A 14,262-nucleotide genomic window follows, 5' to 3' on the forward strand; every position below is an offset into this window, starting at 1 on the left:
GCTTGGATCCCGAGTTGCTGTGGCTGTGGTGTAGGCTGGCAGCTGCAGCTCCAATTTGACCCCTAGCCTGGGAACTTACATATGCCATGGGTACGGACCTAAAAAGACAAAAAAAAAAATGTTAATGCTTCTTCATTCCCTTAAATTTCATGGTTAAGTGGGCAGTTAGAAGCAGTCTAGGGAATCAGCTATCTTTGGAGCTGGAGGCAAAATACTCCTTTAAAGGTCAATCATAAAGCAAGTACGTCCTATGTAAAGATTACTTGCGAATTCATCTGAGGAGTTGTAAATTTAACCTCACAACTAAGCAACCTATTGATGACTAATCAGTAGTAGCTTTTTTAAAAAGTGAAAATGGGAAGCTATCAAGGAAATAAGACGCTAAAGGCCTTCTTTAGCACTAACGTTTAGCCTAGATTTGGATGCAACCTAAAAATACTGAGTGCTGAAGAAAGTTAGTTTTATTGTAATCAGATTCCATTGAGAGAAATATAAATACCAATACGTTTAGGCAAATAGGCACAGATAATGTATATTTAACAGTTAGTTAATCTTATACAGTAAATTTCTTTGAACAGCTGGGAATAGAATTTAGGTTCTTCTGGATTTCTGAACACAGTACTTTATTTATCCTATAAATTTCCTACAAACTTCACTATGTTAGCATCTTACACTACATAAAGTTAACATCTATTGGCACTTACTGTGTGCCAGGCACTAATCTAGGCTTTTCACATATTAACGAATCTTGACTGTGATGGGTATTGATATTTATCATTCCCATTCTACATACGGAGAAACAGGCACAGAAATGTTAAATGCAAGCCCAAAGACAGAGATAGTTAAGTGGAGTACTGAATTAGCAAAAGCAGTTTGTCTCCAGAGTCTGTGCCCTTAACCATTTTACTGTAATGACTCTTTCTATAATGCCAGAAAATTAATATACTGAAAAAACAGGGAGCAGTTTGGAGGTAAGAACTTTTAAACTCAAATTACTCAAATATATATATATTTTTTTATAATTTTTTTTAAATTTTCCCACTGTACAGCAAGGGGGTCAGGTTATCCTTACATGTATACATTACAATTACATTTTTCCCCCTCAAATATATTTACATATAAACAAAATGCTAGTCAACCCAACAGACACTTAAAAAAAAAAAAGCCTAAGAACAAGTTATTTAGGCTGCAATTTTAAAAAAATAGGATGTTTAGGGAGTGCCTTTAACACTTTGAACACAATGGAATTCTTCTTAAATAAATTCTTCCTAGCCAGAACACCTGAAGTATAAAGATGAAAACTGAAAGTATTCCCCTCTCATAGTCCATATAAGAAATATACAGACCAAGAATATGGTGCTTCCTTTCAAATGTTTTTCCCTAAATGAAACCAATTGATCAAAGTATACTTTTAAAACATCACCTTAATTCAAATATACCCTGGTCAGCAAAATCTCAACAGTGAAGACCCTCAAATAAGACTGACATAATTAGGATGGTGAATTTATCATATAAACAATTTTAGAAGTTTTCTCAAAGGTCTGAAGGCTCAAACTTGACTTACCCGAACATCTAGGGAAGAAAAAACAGATCTTAGGTGTAGACTGTCCCTTATGAGTCAAATATCTCAATACAATTATAGTCAATGAGGAAAGATAAGGGTTTAATTTCTAAACACACAAAACACGAGATTTTAAATGGGTAATTTTATCTAGAAAATTTAGCTGTCCTTTTAGCCACAACTGTGAAATACTAATTAAGATAATCAGCCAGATTATCTTAGCAACGGAAAAGCAATAAATAACTAGCAATGGAAAAACTAGCAGTAAATACACAAAACTAGTTCAACATTATCAGACAAATACACAGAATGGGAATATATAAAACAGAAATAAGGACTTGGATTAGGCCAAATATCTTAGAATATGAAAAATAGAGCCTGTTAAGAATTTAGCAATCAATTTTCATGATAAAAATAGAGCACAAAACTAAACAAGTTATCCAGAATAAGCAAAGAGAGTTACTGACAAAAAAGACCAAGGGATTATCTTACTAGGCCAGAAACTGGCAAACTTTTTGTGTAAGGGGTCGGAGAGTAAATATTTTAGGCTTTGTGGGTCATAATGTCTCTGCCATTGGAGTAAGAAAGCAGCTTCAGCCAGTATATATATGAATGAGCATTAAAACTTTATTTACAAAAACAGGTGTCTGGCCAGATTTGGCCCATGGGCTGTAGCCCATCCAGTTTGTATTGGGCTACAAAGATCATTGGAAGTATAAACTATTTATGTGTACTTAGCATCATCACTAACATATAACGAGGCTCATTAAATTATTCTTCAGCTCAATTAAGTCATTAGTCAAATTAAATATAATAGAAACAGATGCAACTAAATTCATTCACTTGGGACACATCAGAGTGCAAGAGATAAAAAGCCTCACCACTGTGTTAGGGTACACTCTTATATAATACCTTTGAAATTGCTTTCTTGTATTAATGACTGCTACTAGCTTCTCTTTTGAGGGTAAGGAGAGAGTGTGCCATTTCTGTGAATATACAATAAAATAACTATTGGATATTTAAACCCCAAATGTAATACCTAGTTTTCAATGTTGCTGCTGTTCTTGGCGATCTGAATCCCCACCTGCTGACTCCTGCCATTGCCTCAAAGGCTAATCCACTTATGATCCAGGAACCCTTAAGCTGCCTACTGAAGTTCCAAAACATCTTCTGATTTCTTTTCTGTGGTGTACAAAGATGAAGGAAGCTAAAGGAGGAGTCAGAGGAACAGGGGAAAAGTAGTGACTGTTAGGACCAAAGTGAGTGACTTGAATTCCCAAATTTTCCAAAATACAGATGGAAGACAAAATCTACCATGCTGTATTCCAAACCTACACTAGATATCGAGAATGTTTACATACTCCCATAGCCTTACATAATATTTCATTTAGTATTAATATTTGGTTTGGGTAGGGGAGAAGATCAGGAACACACAGAATAGGACTGCAATGTAATGCCATCAAAACAATAGTTATTGTTGACTGAAATGAAAGGTTTATTTTAATCTTCTCAACAACCCTATCCAGCAGTGAATATCACATTAGGGAACTGAAGTTCAAATGTGAAGTAACTTGCATACCTTTGTCACAGGTGGTAAGAAATGGCACCAAAATTTGAATTCATATTTGACTACAAAAGACCATCTTCCAATACAAAAAATGCTGGAAATATATCCTATTTATATACTGGAAGATTTTGTTGTTGTTGTTGTTGTTCGTCTTTTTTAGGGCTGCACCCACAGCATACAGAGATTCCCAGGCTAGGGGTTCAATTGGAGTTGAAGTGGCTGGCCTACACCATAGCCACAGCACTGCGGGATCCGAACTGCATCTGCGACCTACACTACAGCTCATGGCAACACCAGATCCTTAACCCACTGAGCAAGGCCAGGGATTGAACCCGTGTCCTCATGGATACTAGCTGGATTAACCACTGAGTCATGACAGGAACTCCAAGATTCTTATATATATATAAATTTGGGTCAGCAACAGTAAGTCATTTAACAAATATCTAGTAATTACAAAATGACCACGGGGGGGGGGGAACATTTTCAAAGTAAAAAACTTACTATAAAAAACAAAAGTGATTACATTTTTTTTTTGGTCTTTTTAAGGCCATACCACGGCATATGCAAGTTCCCAGGCTAGGTGTCGAATGGGAGCTGTGGCCGCTGGCCACAGCCACAGACATGGCAGATCCAGGCCACGTCTGTGAGTGTGTAACACCAGATCCTTAACCCACTGAGACAGGCCAGGAATCCAATCCATGTCCTCATGGATACTGGTCGGGTTTGTTACCACTGAGCCACAATGGAAACTCCCTCTTTAGACATTCTTAATGTTGCTTTAGACCTCTAATAAATTCAGTTGAAACACATTTTTTACATTATAAATAATTGCTATTTAGCATAAATCTTCTTAGCCCTGGCTCATTACTTAATCATGAGGTTTTAATTATCTCAAGGAGTGAGAGTATTTATAAATTAGGTACTTTAAAGATCACTGTCCCTGTGTAAGTAAAAATAGCATCCAACTGGACAGACTAGTGAAACTGAGGAAGCTTTATGCTGTCCCTCAAGGGAGAGAAAGTTATTTCCTGTCAGAAAGCAAGTTCTGAAAGCAGAGGCCCAGGAATAGGGCTGCAAACACGGCATGGAATTCTTAATAGAATGTTGGAATTACAAGCTTAATAAGCTCTTTTCTAAGTTCAACATATTTACTTCTGATTCCCAGAGATTTTTAGAATGTTAAGAGTTAGATAACATTCTGGACAAGTTCAGAATTCAGTATAAAGTCATCTACTTATGTATTCCAGATTTTTTAAACAAAGAATATTCTGAGAGCTGAACAAGAAATGAATATAAAACAAGACCTGGATTTTCTCTCCTAACTTTCCTAGACCAGCCAATCAGGTACTTGAAAGAGTAGGTAATATTAATAGAAGCAAAGCTATCAAAGGATGACTCTGAAGTCGTGGACTGATCAAAAGTAAAGGCTTAAAACTAACTAGTTATTAAAGATAGAATTCTCAAGAAATAAAAGATGGGGGGAAGATCTAGAAAAAAATGAAGCAAAATGGTTATCCACTACTAAAAATTTATTCCTATGGGGACAGCTATTATTTCTAACTCTTGGCCCCATTCCCTTCCCCCTCAAAGCAGTTATTAACTCTGCAGATGGAGAGGTACCTATATTTTGCTATTATAGGAATTTGGGGCAAGGCCCTGACTGAGCTATCTCTTTCTTATTCTAAAGGACTGAGAAGGGGAGAGGAAGATGTGTAGACTTTTATGCATTTAAGTCTATTTCCAGTACATTTCTAGGAATCTGTGTTTGTCGGAAGAATAGCAAGGTTAAAATAAACATGTCTCCTCAAGGGGCTTGGCCGACATCAGTCCCATCTTCACCCTAACTTCTCCTTTCTCCAGTTTGTTTGGAGGTAAACAAGCTGAAATTTGCAGAGGAGAACCTTCAGTCAAGAGGGTAATGGAGGAACAGATTTTTCAGTAAACATGCTATACTACTCAATAATTTGACTTGTAGCTCGAGGGATGCAGACTTTCTTTAATTTAAAGACTTAGGAATAAAGCTTGGGTCCAGAATGTAGTTGCCCCATGCTACTCCTACAGCTGCCTAAAATACAAACACGCAGGAGAAAGCACTACAAACTTAAGACTACAGAGAGTAGGGCAGCTCCTCCCAGGAGGAAAAAAAAATTGAGGATAAATTCAAATCCCCAGGCCAAAAAAAGGCAAGAGGGGTATTAGTTTAGCCCTAACTCTTATTTACCTGGCTCTTTAAATGTCTTTGTATATGTCCAGAAGGAGCTGAAGGAAGAAGGATGTTTTCTGCTACAGAGAAGAGAAACTGAAGGCTGCTTCTACAGGACCAGCACTAGGGGGCACCGGAGCAAAGTATACTGAGCATGACCTGTGAGACTGCCAAAGAGGTTCAACTCTGGAAATTAGGGGAACAGAGGAAATACCCATTGGTGAAACCCAGTGCACTTCCATTTCAAATAAAGATCTAATCCTGTTCTTGATACAGTCTTCTCATATACTTCATTTTACAAAATAGTGTTCACTGTTAAGTTATAACTTGAATTTAAACTTCAAATATAACTACCATTCATAATTCCCTGAAAGACGGTGTTCATGACAATAGAGAAGAAAAATAAATTTTAGAAAGTACTTTCTAAAGAGCAATTTGACAATATGTATTAACCTCAGAAGTATGTACAATCTTTGACCAAACAATTTCATTTCTAAGTATAAAAAGATGAAATAATGTAAAACACAGAACAAGCTTTTGCACCAGAATGTCCATCAGAGAATTAATTTTATTTGTTAAAATGTTTACACAACCTAAATATCCAAGAGAGAAGAGTGGTAAAATAAATTACGGTATAGCTACACTATGGACTACCATGCATACATTAAAAATATTATCTATAAACATTTAATAAATGAAGAAAATGTTAAATGAGGAGACACAAATTTATAAATATATCATGATCTTAATAAAGCTGAAAAATATGTAAGAAAAAGTACTAAAAGAAAATATACCAAAATATTAACAGTGATTATGCACAGGTGGTAAGATCTGGATTTTTTTTACTTACACAGTTTTTACAATGAATATGTACTCAAGCAAAAGATCTTAAATTTATGAAAACCACTCTACCATAATATTTTATACCCGAACTAATAAGCATAATTTATTAACTAAAAATGTAAGTGATCTCTTCAGAGATTTAAATGAGTTTCTATAAATATAACAATGAATAGAGAAAAACAGAGCAGTCTGGTGGCTAGCTCCCTCATTGGACAAATGGGTCATTACATAGTAATATACTTATTCAACAACAAAAAACAAAATTAATTCATGTAATAAGACTTTCAAATTGTCTCTACATAATCAGTATTACAAATGTTAAATATATAGACACAAGGGTCTGCTGTATTACATTTAAATTTCAGGGAACAAATTAAAGGGGGGAAGAAAAAGAAAAGAGAATTTTAAGTGCATCATTAGCAAAGTCATCCATATACTTTAACTCACTCACTGACATTACAAACTAAGTCATTTAAAATCACAGTAACTTCTCACTTAAATATCTTTAAGGATACAGAATGATGACAGAGAACTGCTATGCGATTTAACTTTTCAATACCTAACTGAAAAGAGGTATTGCTAATTTGTGTTCAGTGAGGAGAAAATTTGTTTTTTACAAAACCCAACCACAACAAAAAACTATAAATGTAGTTGTGCTAAAAGCTTAATAATATAAAATTTTAAAGAGTACTAACAGAAAGACACTAGATTGAGATTCAAGAGACTTGTGGTTTTAGACAAGTCTCAATTTTTATAAGCATTAGGTTCCTTATCTGTAAAATGGGATTACAATAACATCCACTTTACAGGATTATTAAGAATATTTAATTAAATTAGAGCATTTATATTAAAGTGATTAACAAAATGTAAAATATCAACAAGGTAAAAATAATAATGTCCCCTTCTAGGCCTTACCTAAAACAAAAAAGTTTCATCAGATCATTTCCAAATTCTCTTACAGATCTATTACATTTACAAACAAGAGAATAATGCTGCTACAGCAAATAATACGGAGCATAGCACTTTTCCAGCATTCATCCAAGTCAAACAACTCAGTGAATTATATGTGATAAACCAAAACCTAAGATTAGGATGGAAAAGCAAGGGTTTTTGTATCAGTAGTTTTTAAAAATTAATTTTTGTGATATTAATATCACTGTTAAATATAAACAACAAAAACCCCTCAAAGGTATCAAAAGGTATAAAGCGAAAGGTCAATTTCTCTCCTTATGCGTGCCCCCAAAGAATTTCTATTTCCCAGAGGTAACCACTGTAAAGATTTTTGGATATTTATCCAGATATCCTTGGTATAACAGTTATTAAGCTCAGCATAGATTGCAGATTTCTAGAGCTGGAAAAGTTTGGCCTAATACAACTTTTAACTTCATAAGAACTTATCTGAAATACAGATAAGTGATTTTTCACTTGTTATTAGTATCTATAAAGCCCTTTACAACTGATAAAGAGCTTTGATATAAATTATGTTTTAAAATTATTTGAGTGACTTGTCTCAAGGTTATTTACACAAGTTAATGATGTGGCTGAGACTATATTTAGGAAGGTGGTATCCTATCAAGTGAGATGCTAATAATATAGATCATATGTGTACAAAGCTTATACTTGTGGCTTTTAAATTTTTAGAGATATCCTACATCACATAGGGGATTAGAGAGTTTGGCAATTCTTTATCTTCTGACTACTATAAGTAAGAATCATTAAAATAATTGTTTTAAAAGGAGGAATATTAGCAATGAAACAACATTAAATTTTTTTTTTTTTGGCTGTGCCTGCAGTATACAGAAGTTCCGGACCAGGGACCAAACCAGTGCCAGAGCAGCAACCTGAGCCACTGCAGTGACACCAGATCCTTAAACCATTGAGACACCAGGGAACTCCCAAAGCATTAATTTTTAAAGTTTGCATGGATCCTGAAGATTAATGTTTTTCAAGATTATCACTTTGAGAGAACCACTTTTAAACTATAGACACAAGTGATATATGATTACTGAGTATACTTTGGTTCACAAAAAATACCAATAACTTCAAAGTTAGAAGAAATAACCAGAGAAACACCTAAGTAAGGAGAATTTCACATGTGATATAAATGCACATAAAACTATAAATAGAAATCAACTGAACCATAAAGCAGGTAAAAGATACTCTGACATTCTTTCTGGATTAAAGAATATCAGTGCTGGCCTCAAAATCTGCACTGCCACTGGGGCAATGACAACTGCAAATTCTGTAGTACAATTTTTATTAGGAGAATTTACCAGATGAAAATTAAACAGAAAGGCAGGACTCTCAGAATAATTCTATTTTAATAGGAAAAATACTGAAAATCTTCAAAGAAGTAGGTCCAAAAGAGAGATTCTCACTCTAATTATGGAATCTAGTTGTAAAAGGACAAAATGTAAATTAAATTTAATGGAGGAAATAACCACTCATTATGCTAAAGTTTTAGGGAGTAAATATTCCAAAGTTACTAAAATGCAATTACCAACATTCAGCTAAAATACAAGTACCTCAGATAACCAAAATGATCTCAGTGGGAAAAAAATGAATACAAAAATCAACCTGGTGAAAAAAATCAGAATAACATTGTGTATACATATAAGCTCTTGCTTTCGAATTTTATTTTATTTTATTTATTTTTTGTGCTTTTTAAGGCTGCACCCATGGCATATGGAAGTTCCTGGGCTAGGGATCCAATTGGAGCTGCAGCTGCCGGCCTACACCACAGCCACAGGAACGCAGGATCCAAGCAGCGTCTGTGACCTACACCACAGCTCACAGCAATGCCAGATCTTTAATCCACTGTGTGAGGCCAGGGATCAAACCTACATACTAGCTGGGTTTGATACTGCTGAGCCATAATACTAACTCCTCATATTTTATTTCTTTGGTTTTTTTTTTTCAAGGTCACACCTGCAGCACATGAAAGTTCCCTGGCTAGGGGTTGAATCAGAGCTACACCTGCCAGCCTATGCCACAGCTACATCAATGCTGGATCTGAGCTGTGTCTGTGACCTCCATCACAGCTCAGGGCAATGCTGGATCCCCAACCCACTGAGCAAGGCCAGGGATTGAACCCTCATACTCATGGATAATAGTCAGATTCTTTTCCACTGCTCCACAATAGGAACTCCCAGGAACTCATCAAATTTTAAATTATTTATACCCCACCTCCTTTAATCTTATACTAAAGAACATTTCATAAAAAATGAAAATGTAATACAGTTTTAAAGTGGTTTTTGTTACCAATAAAAGGTTTACTTTTTGTTTTTCAAGACTGAAGTTATTAATAAAATAGGAAAAACCTAAGCTAACCAATATATAACTGTCCTTCTAACCGAAAATGAACAAAACCCCCAACTACCTCCAAAGGCACAGAAATCCTCAAATTATTAATTAGAAAAGACAAAAAGAACAAAAATTTCTTTCTTTGAGAAAAAACTACTCCATATCAAGCAGGTGATTCTATATGGAAATGTATTAGTGTTCTTTAAGTTGAATCACTTCTGTTTTTTAAGTTGAGGATACATAAATATCATAGTATTTTTATTTGGTTTATCAAGTGTTTGCTCTTTAATTATATGTTTAAGCCTCTCTGGCTTCATAAGACAACTGTAACATTTGTTTTATATTTACTGCATGTAACTGCAACATATAAAAATTTTTTTTAGTCTGATTTCTCTTCATGGTTCTATTCATGGTTAATGGTTTTCTTTATAGCAAAATTGTTTTTTTACTATGAGCTCATTTTTCTTAAAGCTTTATGGAAAATTCTTTGAGACAAGTTCCTTTAGAATGGATTTATATTCGATTCTGTTATGTGCTTGGAGACACCACCACTATATAACATTTTACTTAAATAAAAATCTTAATTTTTCTGTGTGTGTGTTTTTTTTTTTGGGGGGGGGGGTGCGTAGGGCTGTGCCCAGGGCATGCAGAAGCTCCTGGGACAGGGATCGAACCCAGGCCACAGCACTGACAACACTGGGTTCTTAACCCACTGAGCCACCAGGGAACTCCTTTTTTCTTTTTTTTAAATGGACCACAGAAATAGTATGAATTTAACATGGAAACCTATGTAGAAGCTAGTTCATGGTTAAGAACTGTCATGGAGACTTATTTTCTTCCCTTTAATTAATGACAAACATTAAGCCAGGCTGTTTTCCTTCTATTCCCCCATGAATGGAACTGGTATGGGTTTATTTCTAATTTATCCTCATGTTGGGAGTAGCTTTTTAGAATCCCAACTTTATTAGGGAGATATGTTACCTATCAGACATTTCTCCTTGGAAGGGCCTTAGCATTTGTCTAGATTAGAAAATATCCTTAAGGTTTCAGTACTCTGACTCTCTTGGATCCTGGTTTCACTTAACCATTGGTTTGTATTTTCTCTTTTGTTTTGCATAGTCATGGATAGATTAAAAATTAAAATATAATTTTTTAAATCCAATATTACAAGACATTTAAAAAAAGAATGTTGTTAATTTGGGCCCCAAGCTGCTATGATGCCAGAACTGAAAGCTACATACTATTATTGTCTTTCAGTATTATTCTTTTTCACAGGACATCACCCATCAGAGCTCTTGTGGTTTCAGCTACAGTTATTTCTTATAATAATTTAAACTTTGTGTATATAAACAACCCTGTGTTTATTACTCAAAAAACTGTTTATCTTCCAAAGGGGTAAAATATACTTACAGGATAAAGCAAGAATTGATAACAATAATTATTATATATTTTATTAAAAATTATAATTTATTATAATAATTGATAAAATAAACTATTGAACAATGAGTTAAAGAAAGTTATTTTGTTTTAGTAATAACCCTTCTGCCTACAGAAACTCTTACTTACTTTGGATGGAGAACCATCAGTAATTTTCACCAACTGCCAAAGAATCGAGTAATGGGAACACTGCAGTGCCTGTACGACTATCTGTATCAAATAAAAAATTCAAACAAATGAGACATAATTTACGTTTGCACATTAAGAGAACAACATTTATCAGTTTTTATCTTACAATAAGATTTCAAATCCAAATTTTTATACAATTAATGGGAATGTATAAAAGAATAGTTAAAAAAAGACAAACCAACATACCAATCTAGAGAATAGAGATATAATGTATCTTGATAAACATGGATCCAAATGACAATATGCATTAAAGAAAAATGGACTGTTATGAATACTTTCCTTAGATTTTTAAGGGGAAATTTAAAAAACTGTTTTTATCCAAATTTTATACTGAAATAGTTATTTTGTTTTAAATAATTTTTAATATGGACTATAACACTCAGACAGAAATGTACATAAAACAAACAAAATTTAATGACTGAAATATATGAAGAAAATCCAGTGTCACAGATTAGTCTCCAGGGATAAACGTGGATATTCTTTGATATGACACCAACATTCCATTACATTTGTGAGAGAATGAGAATAAATAAAACAAATGACATCTCCCTCTTATTATGAAAATAATGAGCCTGGCTTGGAAATCCTCCAGGGTCTCGGGACCACACTTTGAGAATCACTGCTGTAGGAAAAGGATTGCTGGGTCAAATAAGGTGTATTTATAGTAGATAGTGCCAAACTTTTGTCCAAAGTGACTGTATCTAATAGTCTTTGACAGTTCTTGTAGCTCCATGTTTTTACCAATATGTGATATCATCAGATGTTTTAAATCTATTGATTTGATTATGTATGAATACTACCTTAATGTGGTATTTATTTAATTACCAACGGAGATGAGCATCTTTTCATTTTTTTTTTAAAGTGGCATTGAATCCCTATTTTGTGAAATGTTTATCCCTATTTTTCATTAAAAAAATTTTTTTTTTTGTCTTTTTGCCTTTTTCCAGGGATGTTCCCGCAGCATATGGAGGTTCCCAGGCTAGGGGTCGAATCGGAGCTGTAGCCCCTGGCCTGTAGCCCCTGGCCTACGCCAGAGCCACAGCAACGCGGGATCCAAGCCACGTCTGCAACCTACACCACAGCTCATGGCAACACCAGATTCTTAACCCACTGAGCAAGGCCAGGGATTGAACCTGCAACCTCAAGCTTCCTAGTCAGATTCGTTAACCACTGAGCCACGACAGGAACTCCAATATCCTAATTTTTCAAAAAGACAAATAGAAGAATTTGGGAAAATAAAAATTGATTAAGAAATCATAATAAAAAAATTTCATTTTGGACAAGTCTTTTACTACATTTGTGTCTGTATACATGGTACATCTTTACTGCAATAAAACATCTGATAATATAATATTCCATTATTATAGTATTTCTATTATTTTCCACTCGATTAAACCAAGAACTGTAAAAATGCATCTATTTAGAGAATAAATCAAAAGAGAAATCAGTAACTGGAATGCTTCAGGAAGGAATATTAGCTGGTTTTACTTAAAAAATTTCATATTTCAGATCACACAAGCAAAAGATATTTCCAGTGTACCTACTGAAAATAACTCATTAGAATCAGAAGGGTGAGTGGTGTTGCTTTTCATGTAATACTATTGAGGTGTCGGGGTTTTATTAAACATAATAATTAAATGATTGATTCATGTCAGAATGCCAGAAATAAGACCAATGAAACATTGTCATCTTATGAACATTAATGCTAAAGAAATCATCTTACTATACTTAGGAGATACTCAATACAATACGCCTCTGATCTTGAGACACCTTTTGATAATCTCTAATTTATAACAGAAAGTACTAAAGTAGTAAAGTGGGTTATATGAAAGAAAAAGATTTAAAACTTTTTACTGAATTTGAAACAACGTGCCTTGTTAAATTACTACAACAGTGATATACAAATTAATATTAATCAAAAGAAAGTTAAGGGACTTCCCGTCATGGCTTAGTGGTTAACGAATCCGACTAGGAACCATGAGGTTTTGGGTTCAATCCCTGGCCTTGCTCAGTGGGTTGAGGATCTGGCATTGCCCTGAGCTGTGGTGTAGGTTGCAGACACGGCTCAGATCCTGCATTGCTGTGGCTCTGGCGTAGGCTGGTGGCTACAGCTCTGATTTGACCCCTAGCCTGGGAACCTCCATATACCGTGGGAACGGCCCTAGAAAAGGCAAAAAAAAGAAAAAGAAAATTAAGAAAGAAAGTAATGTTGAAGAACTGCTCTATTTTGGCTATATTTAACCTAATCATCAAAATATCACTTCCTTTCTTCCTACATTTCTATTGACATATATATTAGGAATTATTTAAAATATGTTCCAAAGTTGCACACAAGTTTCTTAGACATGGTTATGAGAGAAGAGAGATATCTGGTCGCTTCAAAGCCTATTACGACTTCCAATAGAGAATCCTCATTTTAATTTTAATATATTGATGTTCATCATAAGTTTACTTTAAAAGGGCTCCAATGCATTATTTTAAAATAAAAAGCCCACTCTCATTGACTGGGAAGCTTTTTGCTTTCTCACAGGTATAATTATATAACAATATAGCCGAACACAATTCAAAAGAAATTCAGAATTCTTCCTTCCAGGCTTTGTATCAGTCATATTGATTTTACCTTCCATACTAGCAATGTTATCCTAACTTGTTCAAAAGTCATTTATCTAGCAACTTCAAGAAGAACAAGCAATAAAAAACTGAAAAAGCCAAAAGAGATTATTCTAACCTATGAGAAGCACAGTCTTTATGCCTTTTCTTGACTAATGTTGCTCTGACCTCGAGAGGATCTTCAAGGTGTATTGTACACTTCTGGGACAAAAAACAGTTAAGAAGTAGGGCTGCCTTCTCCATCTCTTCCTCCTCTATCTGCCATCAGGATAACAATACCCTAGGAGAGCAGGGTCCCTGAATGACTTGGCAGCGCAGCAACAGCCCACTTCCTTTAATTGTGCTTTATGGTTATAGAAATGAGAAATAAATTTCTATTGTGTTAAGCCACTGAGATAGAGATTAATCTATTATAGCTGTTATCATTACCTTAACCAACAAATTCCTTTTTATTAACCCCTTTTATTTCTTTTTTGGCCTCTCCAAGGCACATGGAATTCCCTTGCCAAGGATCAGACTGGAGCCGGAGCTGCAACCTACATGGCAGTG

The 14,262-nt window shown here is 34.6% G+C and overlaps 1 protein-coding gene across 1 annotated transcript in view; it reads right to left on the minus strand.

The window, feature by feature from the left end:
• Positions 1–14,262, minus strand: part of STAG1 (stromal antigen 1) — a 415,995-nt gene that overhangs the window by 35,719 nt on the left and 366,014 nt on the right. Inside the window, exon 22 of the mRNA XM_047782999.1 lies at positions 11,044–11,124. Within this exon, the coding sequence (XP_047638955.1) occupies positions 11,044–11,124 (81 nt within the window). The remainder of the gene's footprint in view (positions 1–11,043; positions 11,125–14,262) is intronic.

This window comes from Phacochoerus africanus, chromosome 1, assembly GCF_016906955.1.
Source record: "Phacochoerus africanus isolate WHEZ1 chromosome 1, ROS_Pafr_v1, whole genome shotgun sequence".
NCBI lineage: Eukaryota > Metazoa > Chordata > Mammalia > Artiodactyla > Suidae > Phacochoerus > Phacochoerus africanus.